Below are 13,374 nucleotides of genomic sequence, written 5' to 3' on the forward strand. Positions count from 1 at the left end.
TTAATGCACTTACCTGCTCATTGATGCTGGTAAGTGCATTTACAGTTTACTGCCCAAAAAAGCAGCTGATTTTTCCGTCTAAAAATAACGTCAAATTGCTATTTTAGCTACTTTTAAAATTATTAAGAAGTTTACAACATATCTTTTTATTCAAAATCCTTTTTTTCTTATTTTGTTTTGATTTTGTATTAGGCCGCTAAATGAAATTTTTTTCATGAAAACCAGCTATAGCTTCCAAAAGTATTATGCACTTATCTTAAATGTGCAGGTATGAACAATGCACTTAAATTAACTAATTTATATGGAGTTTGGTAAATAAATATACAAAACACAAGTTTTGTGCACTTATATGCAAAATGCTCTTAAGTGAAAGGCAGGTAAGTTAAAACTACTGTATCTCAAGGCGTATTAACTCACTCACGCACTCACCTTGTTAATACGCCTTGGATTCTCCTTTTTACGGTATTTGACATTTCCTTAAAGAACTACTACAAGAGTAGATTCTACAAATAAATTTTATTTTGAAGTAAAAACATGTTTGTTTTTGTACATTTTTTTACATACATACGAACTAGGGTATTCAATCGATTAACCGTTAATCGGTTAACCGATTAATTTTGGACGGTTAACTGTTCGAATAATTTGAAATTGACGATTTTCAAATAACAAATAAACCGATTAATTTGTGTCGATTAACCGAAATTCCTTTTTTCCACTTTAAAAAATTTGTTTGTATTTATTTTTCCGTTTCAATTCAAATACAAATTTCAAATTAGATATTTTTTGAACATCCAATAAACATAATTATAATCACTATAGTGAGTATGTATAACAACTGATATATTTATCATAACTAAACGAAACTATTAAATTAATCAAAATCTAAAACAATCCAAAAATTAATATTCTTTATCATGCTTTTGATTTCTCCAACATCAGCGAGAGAGTTTTTTCCAGTATATTCTTTTCATAAAAGATTATTTCAGAAGATCTCCTAAAACCCTAAAAAACTCACACATCGCTCATTTGCTGCAACAACGTCATAATTTAAAAAAAGTCGTTCCGAGAAAAACGTCTTTGAATATTTTATGACATTTTACTTTTTCTTAAATAAATTTTCAACAAATCATGCGATTTCAGAATATAAATAGTAGATGTTAATATCTTTCTAATCTGTATTTAACTTAATAAATATACGAGAAAACATGGGCCCATAATCATAGTCAAAAATAAAGTACATTTTAAGAGAATTAAACTCGACTTTACTTAAGAGTGGACTTTAGGTTTATCATAGACAAGTTAAAGTATACTTCTGACGCTGAAGTCGACTCTAAATATAAAACTAGCTAAAGTTGTTTTTAACTCGTTTAACAACAGCATCCGCTGTTCTTCTCCGAGTAAAAAAGTTCGTCACAAAGTAAAAAATGTTTAAGTTACAAGATATTGGTAGAGATTTTGCAATTATTGAACAGTTATCAATAAAATTAGTACCAAAATATCGTAATTATGATATTAATCTTATCTTTTCCACTTTTCCACAACAAACAACTTTCTTTCTCTAGATGTCCCGGTTACTTTTATTGTTTACGTTTTTTGGATTTTTTTTTAATTTTGTATGTCAGCTGTTCAGCGTTGCCACTTGTCTGTTTTTTGTTGTATATTGTATGAAAACATTTTCTACATTTGCGGTGGCACCCAGTTAACCTTCGCTTTACCAATACCCACCCGGGTGACCACATCGATTTTATTGGATTAATATTTTTTTTAATTTTGTTTCGATTTAAATGAAATTTGTACTCACTGAACAAATTCTAGAGTTCTATAGAATTTAATAGAACCATTTTAAACTTTTTATAAGGTTTTTTCAATTTTTTAAAATTTCGTTCGTCGCATATATTTATAGAAGTGTAGTGTCACCCGGGTGGGTATTGGTAAACCATGTACATAAAAAATCTTTGGTAAAGCGAAGGTTAAAGTCGGTTCAATTTAAAACATACTTTAGTTTTGACTATGGTTGCAAAATAATAAAAAGCAGGTTTTTATTTTAAAGTTGTTTTTAAAAGAACCGACTTTAGTGTTTGACTATGATTATGGGCCATGAATTTTAATTTTGATGTTTACAACAAAAAAACACTCTTACACAAAAAATAATTGACTTTTTTGAAAACTGATGAAACTACATACAATATGAAAGATTATAGAACAGCGCATATTTTGTATTACTCAGTTCATGAAACACGGATTTTGAGTTATGACGTTGTTGCAGCAAATAGGCGATATGTTTACAAAAATTATCTTGAAAACCTTATTTGCTGTTTTTTATGTTTTTGTACACAAAATTCAATTTAAAATGAAAATAGAAATTATTCGGTTAATCGAATAATTTTAAATTAACCGATTATTAACCGAATAAATCTAAACCTCGATTAATTATTTGCTCGATTAACCGATTAAACCAGAAACCCGATTAATTGAATACCCTAATACGTACTCCATCTTCGCAGGTCTCATCGATTTTAATAAGTAAGTTTTTAAGAAATAAATGTCATTATAAATTAAAACAAAAAATTTTAGAAAAAAATTTCGATTCGTCTTCTGATAATGATGGAAACAAAGTAAAGAAATACTGCTCAAGTTGGTTGAGAAACGAGAAGCTAATGGGATGGCTGGAGCCGGTAAAAAATGACGACTTTAAATGCAGATACAAGGCTTGTGTGCTAATATCCAAATGCAACAAAAAATCTTTCAAAAACAAAAACCCGAACAATGGATTCTCTTTTTGACAAGCAAGTCCTGGAAAAACCAATGATGTGGCCAATTTCAAAATCCGATTAAGCCTTTTTTTTGGTTTTATTAATATATTTATTGATTTTAAATTTTGTTTTTAACAATGCTGACAACTTTTTAAATAATCAAAAACGCATATTTATTCTTAAATTTTCTTTATTGATTGTACCGCAAATCAAGAACGTTTTTATATTACGAAACATTTTTATAATTTGTTAAACCATATGCAACAATTCTACACAAACAACTTTTTTTCTTTACAAATATTTTATTTGGTTTTAAGAAACATTTTAATAGAATCGAATATTTTTTTTAAATGACTTTATATTTTTTTTTGTTTACTATGAAACAAAAACAAATTTATGTAATTTGACAGACAGTTGGAAAAATAAATATTAAAAAAATATAACATTTTTATGTAAATGGGTTTAAATGTTTGTCCATTTTTGGTCTGCATTGTCCAGACCGGGTATTGTTGAACTGAATGACGTCGATAATATTGGAGTTCATGCTTAACGTTCGGTATTATATTACAATAGTTGGCAATAATGTTGAGCGTTCCGGTTTCCAGATGATTGGGTGCCTATTCCGGCTATTCTTCTTGCGATAATTCTTAATAAATGGTAAGTACGCTTGATTATCAATTAATAATACAAATATGCTAATAAATACAGTTCATAATGAATTTTTCTCTATCTTCTCGTAGGTTAAGAATATTCAGTGTTATTGGATTCCCGTTATATGGAAAGTGCGCAAGTTTGGCTGACATCTCACGCATTCAGTCATGGATATTTTCTATTAAAAATTTCTATAAAATTATTTTATTTTAAAAACATTGTATTATTCAAAATATTGTGCATTTTCTATAGAAAATATTATTTTCAGCAGTATATATATATAGAAAGCATTATTTATAACAGTATTTTCTATAGAAAATGTTGTTTATAACAGTATTTTCTATAAAAAAATGTTGTTTATAACAGTATTTTCTATAGAAAATGTTGTTTATAACAGTATTTTCTATAGAAAATGTTGTTTATAACAGTATTTTCTATAAAAGTTTTACTAATTTTTAATTGTATTTTTTATGAATATTTTTATAGATTTATAAATAAAATTGTTTGAATTTGTACTCAAAACCAATTATTTGTTTTTATTGTTTTATTAAAAAAGTGTTTGATATTTGGAGGATATTCAAATATTATATTTTATTAATAGTAACAATATTTTAATAAAAAAAAATATTTTTTTTCAATAAAAATATTACGAAATGTAGTGTTTGATTTTGTGAATTTTGTGATATCAGTAAAATATTTTTTTGATTTTATAAATTTTGTGTTTGAATACGAAATTGCAATTTCAAAGATTTTTAGATTTTTGGAAATGTGCAAATTTTTGGAAAACGGAGTTTTAATAGTGTCATTTTTTTAATCTAATTGAGATATTGACTGTAAATTGTTTTGTAAGACCAAATGTCAACTTATCTAAACAAAACAAAAATAGTTCGGAATAAATGTGGATCAAATTGGTCCTAATATGTCTAATCCTATTAAAATTTTAAAACAAATTTTAGTTTTAGAAACTCAATAAATATGTAATAAAATCTTTATTTACTAACAAAACTCAAAGAAATTTTCGAGGTTTTTTAAATTTGTTATTTTAAATAATAAGGTGTAAAAAAACTTGTCAAAAGATCAATTCCAAAAAATTGGAGTGAAAATCACAAAAATTTTATTTTTTAGAATTTTGCCCATAGTGTCCACATTTCATTCGGGACTGGGAAAATACTTTGGAGATATATAGGGAACATATCAAGATTTCCAAAGCTGTTTTCCATTTTCTGATTCCAGTTTTGGGATTTTAGAGCATGTGGCCCAAAATTGAAATTTTAATATGAAATATGTCAAATTCCGAAGGGCGTAGGGAGATACATATATCCGAAAGATAGGACATGTTTTTTATACCAAAATGTTCTCTGTAAAGATATCTTACAGAAAAACAAAAAATTATTAAAAAAAATTTTGCTTAAATAAAAAAAGAGTTAAGTCACCTTTTCAGTTTTTACATTGAAAACAATTTTTATTTGGATCCATAATAGATAATGATCTGAAATCTTTTACATATAATTGCTAATTTAGTTGTCTAACTAACAAAGAGTCCATTCGGTCCAAAAGTACGGCCTATATTTTAAAAAAAAGTGGACCAATGTATGGCAAAATTTTAAAATGCCTATAACTTGGAAATTATAATAAATAGCACACGCAAGCAAATTTTTTTTAAGACCTAGCCGAGTGCTTTCCAAAAAAATTAAAATCTTTGAAATATTAAAGTTGCCCTATTTTGAGCCCCCATAGCGCCACTCATGGATCATTTGTAGAATCCTCGAATACTTGAATACTCCTTGTCTACGACCAACTCAAATTTGTTCCCGATAGAACCAGCCGTTTAGAAATGCCAGATTTATTTACAAAAAAATTTGATTCTGCCCCACTTTTACTAAAGTTATATCTTTAAACCTCGAGAAACATTTATTTCACGATAAATCTTAAATATTTAAAAAATATGACCTATTAGGGTGGCCCTTAATAAACGAAAGTTGGATTTTGGCCATTCTCACCCTCCAGTTTGGTGAACATTAGTAAAAAAATCATCCTGAAAAAATTTTAGGTAAATCGGTTGGGGATAAGACATGCCGCAAGCCCTCTGAAGTTTTGAGATGCATTTACAAGGGGAAAAAATGCATTTTTTTCAGTTTTCGTAAAAATTTTGACATTACAAAACTAATTTTGCAATTTAATTTAAAGGAATCGAAATATGTACGTAATTGTCGTTCTAATGAGACATAAAAAACAGAAATTGGTCAAAAATGTTAAAGTTATTAAAAATTCGCCAGGCCATTAACGTGTCTCAGGCAACTATGTAGAATAAGAAAGGTAGGAACAAAATTAACATATTTTGATAAATATTAAAATTAAAGCTCATTTTTACTTAAAATATGTCCATATTTACTTGTATATGAGTTTTTGTCTTCGTAGGATACCGCTAACCTATTCTTAGGTATGAACATTTTCAAATTCTTAAAAATTTTGTTAAACAAAAATTATTTCGCTATCTCTCCATGAAAAATTCCAAATATTGAAAAATTTGACCTTTGACCTTCACGATTTAAGGGTTAACGTTTTCCGATTTTAGTAAAAGTTTTAGAGTATATTTAGAATTATCTGGACTATAATATTCTGAATAAGTTTTGCTTAAAATTCATAAGAGGTACGCAGGTACGGATTTTCACATTTTTATTCCCTATTATATTTAGTCGTCACTGAGACAGCGGCGAATGAAAACGAAATTCCATACATTTGCACCGAAAAAAAGTTCGTTTCAGAACATTTTTTAACCAATAATTATGTTTGAATTTTTTTTATTTATTACATCAATTTAATTTTGGAAGTAAATCTTGCAGACTAATTAGATCATTCCTTACGGAACGGAGACAATTTACAGAGGTCCAAGGTAGAGTGTCTACTATTTTAGAAACTTTTAGAGGCATACCCCAAGGCTCCATGTTAGGACCATTATTATTTATGTTAATAATATTTTTTTCACAGGTAAACTTTTGTACATGTTTCGCCTATGCTGATGACATACAGTTGATCGCAAGTGATAATGGAAATGGTATTGACCATTTAAACTTAAATGTTAATAAGGATTTACAGCCTATCATGAAAAAAACACGTGCATTACTTTTTTCGCATAATAATCATCCAAATATTAGGCTTTCTTTGGGAAATAATCCAATACAATTTGTTTCGCACATCAAATCTCTTGGTATATATTTGGATAATAATTTGGATTTCGGAGTGCATATAAATCATCCCAGCGGATTTTTTCCCCATACATCTTCCAACTGAGACCAATGACAATGTAGATGCGACTAATCCAAAGTCTGTATTCAGTTTCCACTTACATTTACACAGCGATGGCCTAGGCCGTCATATGGGTCCAACTCTACCGACAATGGAAGCGAAAGTCGGATGGGTCCAACTGCACCTACATTGTAAGCGAAGGTAGGATGGGTCCAAATCCACTGACTTTTTTTAATCGTCTTAAATTTCTTTTAATGAAGCCGAACATTTCTTTTAATATAAAAAACACACAACAACACTTACTATTTTTAATTTGTACTTATTTTAATTATTTATTTTTAATGCCACAATCACGGTTAAACCACTTGTACTTTCAAAAACACTTTACAATATGAAATTTTACTTTGAAAGAATAGAAAAAAACAAAGAAACAACAAAAAATAAATAACGGGACAACGGCTGAACCAAAACAAACAACAAAACTATATTAACAATATGATACTACATTACATAGCCATCCAATTCAGATGTAAGTACGATAACAACATTTTATTCGATTTTGTCTTGTTCTTTACATAGATGGGCACTTTGCAGTACAATTTAAAAAATTTGCAGTAAAATTTCAGTAAAAATAGATTTTTACTGATTACTGAAAAAATTTTCAGTATTCAGTAAAGTTTTACTGATTACTGAAAAAATGTTCAGTATTCAGTAAAGTTTTACTGATTACTGAAAAAAAAAACAGTATTCAGTAAATTTTTACTGAATACTAAAAAAAAATTCAGTAATCAGTAATTTTTTACTGATTACTGAAAAAAAAATCAGTATTCAGTAAATTTTTACTGAATACTGAAAAAAATCAGTAACAGTAAATTGAAATCGATTATGCAATTACCGGTAAAATTTTATTAATTATATGTTAGTAGAAAAATATGTTAGATATGTTATTAGTAAAAATATTTACCTAAAGCCTTAGCCCACTGGATTTGAACCGAGGGCCTCACGTTTGCTGGTCGCCGTTCTACTCACAACACCACCCCCTTATTTATTAATTGTGCGTTTTTAAATACTATGTACTTTATTTTCTGTTCGTGTGAAAAACAGTTTAAAAAATAAAATAGACAAATTAACAAAATATACATATTTCGATTCAAAATATGCATACATTTAAACAACGCACTCTTTGTTTTGTATTTTTTTTTATTTTCTTTCGACATAAAAAATAATAGGTATACTTGTGGTTTGTATTTTTATAAAAGAGAAGAAAATTTGTAAATTGGTTTAAACGAAACTTTTTATTTTTTCAAGTTGCAACTTCAAGAAAATCCCCATATTACTACTTTTGCTACAAAAAGTGCTAAATTGTCATGACTGATTGTAGGATAGTAAGTGAAGTTTTTGTTGAGAATATAAAATATTTTAAATTTAAAATAGTTTTAAAAAAAATATAAAAAATACTTAACACGTCTAGGATTCGAACCAGCGATGTCAATCTTGTAGTCCACTGTTCTACCGACAACACCACTGCGTAGCTATCTGATTCTATGTAAATTATTTTTAAATATAAATAACAGTTTCCTTTCCGTTTTAAACAAAATATTTAAAAATAAATTCGGTCAATTGACAAAATATAACTGTTACTTACATTTTTTGTTTATTAACACTTTCACGTATGCGGTCACCGGTGCCCCAAGATTTGCTTTAAATTATTCTCAATATAGAGCGAAATTTTGAGTTCACAGATATAGTAAATGGTTATTTCCAAAGAAAACTAATTTATTTTTAAGAATTTCATGGCACTGCCTGCCAAAAAGATAATATCCTGCGAAAATGTTCAACAATTATGTCTTAAAATATGGCAAAGTACCCGATGCTGAAACTCGTATTCTACCACAAAACCCGAAAAGTTCATTTTTAGATTTTGGGGAAGACAGCGATGGTAAAGTTTGTGTAATTAGTATTTTTCAGTTAAATATTTGTTTTAATGTATTTTGAAATTTATTTACTTCTTTCAAATAGATGTTAGTGTACAGTGTGTTTCTAATGACTCGGGAAATTATCTACATGAAACAATTTTATACCTGGCCGAACGAGACACGACTACAAACTGTTTCAAAACTCACACTGCAATTAAAAATGTGTTTCTAAAATATAATACCCCGTTGACCTCGTCCGCCCCTGTAGAGCGATTATTTACAATCGCTGGAATTGTAAATCGTTCTAGAAGACAAAAACTAAGTGACGCAAATTTTGGAAATGTTGGAGTTAAGAAAAGCTAACGGTGGAAAATAAGACTTATGTATTTGAAAACAAAAAAAACTTTTTTTCATCAAAAATATTTTTTTAACAATAAATAAAATAAATATTATTAATTCTTTTTTATGTCTGTTCATTTACTTTCCTAGTAAGAGTGTGTCGAAAATCCTCAAATACATATTAACATGTAATTCATAAAATTTTACCGGTAATCCATAATAGACTTCAATTTAACCCATTAAAAACCAAGACCATTTAAAATGAAAAATTTTTAAATTCATTTATTTATTTAAACTAAAATAGGCCAAAGAACATAGAAAATTAAAAAAAAATTAAAAAAAATTTTAGGAAACGTGTTTTTGGGGCTGTACCTGAATGGGTACAATGGCGTAAAGTGTATGCTATTTTTATAATGTGTGAACATTTTTAAAACATTTCTTTTTCAACACAACGCAATATCGCATTGTTCAGACAACCATCTTATTCTGTTATGACATTCACCCCACCGTAGGGGATTTTTTATCCTTTAAGGAAATTGGTTTCCAGGAGTAGTTGCGACACCAGTGTAGTTGCGAAGCCAGTGTAATTTGTATATGGGTCTCACCTTGTAAGTCGCATCTAAATTAGTGTTATCAGCCAAATTAACAAAACGTTTTATTTCATTGAATCTGTTCCGTGATATAATTTCGGAAATTTTGGAGTGCGAGTATCCTCACAGAGCACCCAATACGTATCTTCTTTTGGCATAGAGGGAAATCCACTGTAAAGCAAAATACTCAAGAATATATTCAAATCTTCTGTGTTAAAGGATAAATTGTGTTTATTAGCTTGCGATGCATAAATGCAAGTCTGCTAAATGGTTAAACTAATAACCTTTTCCCATTCAAGTATGAAATAATATTGAAGTCATTGTCCAAAAAAATAGTTTGAGACATATGAACATCGCATGGTCTTATTATCCAAATAGAATTTGTTTTGCTTGATCTTGAGGGCATTATTTTCTGTCAGAACATCTCAAGTGGAACATCATCGTCGCTATCACTGTCACAAAATACTTATGTTTCACCTGGTACATGCGATCTCTAACAAAGTCGTCAGCAACACCTTCATCTTCATCCATATTACAATCCGGATCTGATAAAATAATAGCTATCAAAATTGTGGTGCTCATATTTTTCCAAAAAATCTAGTTTTTAAAACATTTGCATTAAAAACTTCACGTTTTGATGGTCTGAAATTCTATTTTAGCGTAAGAAAAATCTTAAAAAATAATAATACATATCAAGCCACTGTACCCAATTGGGTACACCGATTTTACTAATCTCACAACTTTGCCCCAAAAAATTATTTTTCTTATACATTTTTATAAAATGTACACATAATCACTCTACTTCACAAAATTATAAAAAACTCTTCCTTTCGTAAAACTGTGTTTGCTCTCCGCAGCTCAATTGCTACTAACCTCGGTAATATTCCAAAAAATGATATAGCGTTATAAAAACAGGACAAAATATACCTTAAGGGTATTATTTTTTTAAAATTTTTATGTGTGATGTTTAAAAGCACAGTGTGTTGAATGCAAAATCACAAAAAAAGTTATCAAATATATCTTGTTAAAAAATGTATGAGTATTTGAATATTGCCTTTTTTCTGTACTCAAGCAGGTACAATGGCTGAGAATGGGTTAATGATACTGATTTTTTTTCAGTAGTCAGTAAAATTTTACTGAATACTGAAAATTTTTTCAGTAATCAGTAAAATTTTACTGGTAATGCAATCTAAATTTCATTACCATTAAAAATTTACTGAATACTGCAATGCTTAATGCATTAGAAATATAATGCAGTGTGCCCATGTATGCTTTCTTCGTTGTTTTTAATTAAGAAGTGGATTATATCTACCCCCTACTGTATCCAAAACAATATTTGTGGATTTAGAGACCTTAAATTTATATTAAAAACCCATTAACAGTGAAAAGTTCGTAATGTAAATAAACAATTATTTTAAAAATGAAGTTAGACACAATTCCCTTTCTCTTGTAAAATACATACTGTGAACGTCAAAAGAAACGAAAATTTGGGCTTGGATAGAACTCGGGTCTGTCAGCAAGACAATGTTCCCAAGCACATTGCCAAAATAGTAAAGGAATGACTGCTTTACCATACTCCCAAACAGTTGGATCATCTTTCTCTGTCACCCCATCGAACATTTGTGGGAGTATCTGGACCGGGAAATAAGAAAAACGGAAATTACAAGCAAGAATTCTATCAAGTCGGTGATAATGGAGGAATGGCAAAATATTTCCCCCGAAGTAACTAAAAATCTTGTGGAATCGATGCCCAGAAGACTGCAAGCTGTTATAAAATCAAATGGCAAACAAATAAAATCCTAATTCTTTTTTAAATAACATTGTTATTTTAAAAAAGAGGTAATGTACAATTACTTTTGACGCTATAAATATGAAGATTTTTTTGTTTTTGTTGTTGTTAGATTTCGTTATTCTTTTATAATAAAATGAGAAATAATAAAATATATTAAATAAAAAATATAAAATGTTTAATCAAATTATAAAATATATTAGGAAAATAAAGTTGTAAATATAATACTTTAAGGTGTACAGTTTCTTTTGACGCTCACAGTATGTCTTCCGATTCTTTTTATTGTTTTGCTATGTGATAGGACTACATGTTTTGTAGTTTTTTTTATTAAATATTTAATTTGAATTAATCATTGAATACCTACATATATACATATATAAGTGTATAGACAAAGTCTGATAAACACGTACTCACCTGTAAATGTGGGAATAATCCTGATCTGCACTGGCATTGCCCTTTAACTGATCGGTGGCTGATGTTTTTGCCAATTCTACAATATTGTTTGGGTTTTGATCGCGGAAATTTGAAAAACTTTCTTTTATATTGTCACGCCATTGATGTAATCGACCAGTAAAACCTTGATATTCATGTAGTTTTTCCATATTGATTGTTAGTTCTATTGTTCGATTTTATTATATTCTGTATACGTTTTCTAATGACAGTTTTAAGAACACAAAGCAAATGTTAAACGATTTTATTTGTTAACACATTTTATTCTCAGTTTAGTCTCATCAAATTATCTTAAAATGTTTGGAATTTTCTGAGTTCACCGTTTTATCACTTGTCGTATGAAATACATATGTAGTATACCCACAGTTAACGAGTTGAAATATATACACAAATTATTTAATAATTACTATAATAAGGAATTTCCACACTGATAAATCACAAAAACGCAGTTTGCTTTTAATTTAATTAGTTACTTTTGACATTACCAACACAGCCTTGAATTGGTTGATTGTCGAATTTTTTCAGAAGCAGTGCTATCTATTAATTATTTTTATTGCTGCCGAATTTAAATGATTAAGTAGTTCCCACAACGAATCAAAGGTTGGAAACAAAACTTCGTAAACTTCATTTAAAGTTAAATTTTTTTTAATTTGAAGACACTGCCAACACCGTAACCGACTTGACTTCTCAATGTTTCAGCATAAAATGATTTAAGAGATTGTAGTGCAGAAAAATATTTGAATTGGCAAAAGAAAATAAACTAACAGGTCTTTTTTGTGGCATGCGCATGGAGAATGAAGTACATATGTATGTAGGGAGATAGGTTAGATTGCAACAATGAAATCTAACAAAAGCATAGGCAAATTTAACATATTTAGTTCTATATTAGGGTTTTTTGTCTTCATAGTATTGTCTAGTATGGCCAAAATAGGTTGATTATTTTAACGGCAGTTTCGGAACTACATTTTAATTTTCTTAAACAAATTTTAGAATTTTAAGAACTTTTCTTTGGGATTCATTGAGGATATGAGGGAATATTTTTTTAAATTTTAAGAGCATATATTTCAGTTTTTACTGCATATTTTATGTTTTTTAAAAAAACATTTTTGAGCAGAATATTTCCGGTATCGTTTGTGATTAGTGTGATCCCATAAATAATAAATATACATTATTGTGAAGCCTAATACTTATATAGCAAAGTCGAGCTATGCCCGTATGTCTGTTCATAATAACATTCCAAAGGTCCCAAATAACTACCAATAAGCGGTCCATTATTGTCGAAAAACTGAAACTTTTTTTAGCATTCCAACTTGTTTTCTGTGTATTTTTGTCAGGTTTTAATTTCCGGGAAACGGGTTGTGAAATATTGGTAAACTTCCAGAGAAATTTATCCCAGGAAAATTTTCAGGAGTTCATGTAATTACTTTTATAATATAAAGTTTTACATATGGTGTCAATTAGATGTAGTCTTCTTCATTACCTTTCATCAACATAATAGTGCAATGTACAAATGAGCAAACTGTGACTTTGAGGCCACATATTAAAGAGAATAACAAACCTGATTTTTTTTATTTTCCACTAGTAACTGTTTATGCAGAGAGTGTCAATTTACTCTTTCGCCAGCTAGTCAGTAGCTAGAT

The 13,374-nt window shown here is 28.7% G+C and overlaps 1 protein-coding gene across 1 annotated transcript in view; it reads right to left on the reverse strand.

Annotated features, from left to right (window-relative positions):
- lovit (loss of visual transmission) overlaps positions 1-11,886 on the reverse strand; it is a 163,439-nt gene extending 151,553 nt beyond the window's left edge. Inside the window, exon 1 of the mRNA XM_065498742.1 lies at positions 11,699-11,886. Coding sequence (XP_065354814.1) covers positions 11,699-11,886 — 188 coding nt within the window. The remainder of the gene's footprint in view (positions 1-11,698) is intronic.
- Positions 11,887-13,374: the final 1,488 nt, after the last annotated feature.

This window comes from Calliphora vicina, chromosome 1, assembly GCF_958450345.1.
Source record: "Calliphora vicina chromosome 1, idCalVici1.1, whole genome shotgun sequence".
Lineage (NCBI taxonomy): Eukaryota > Metazoa > Arthropoda > Insecta > Diptera > Calliphoridae > Calliphora > Calliphora vicina.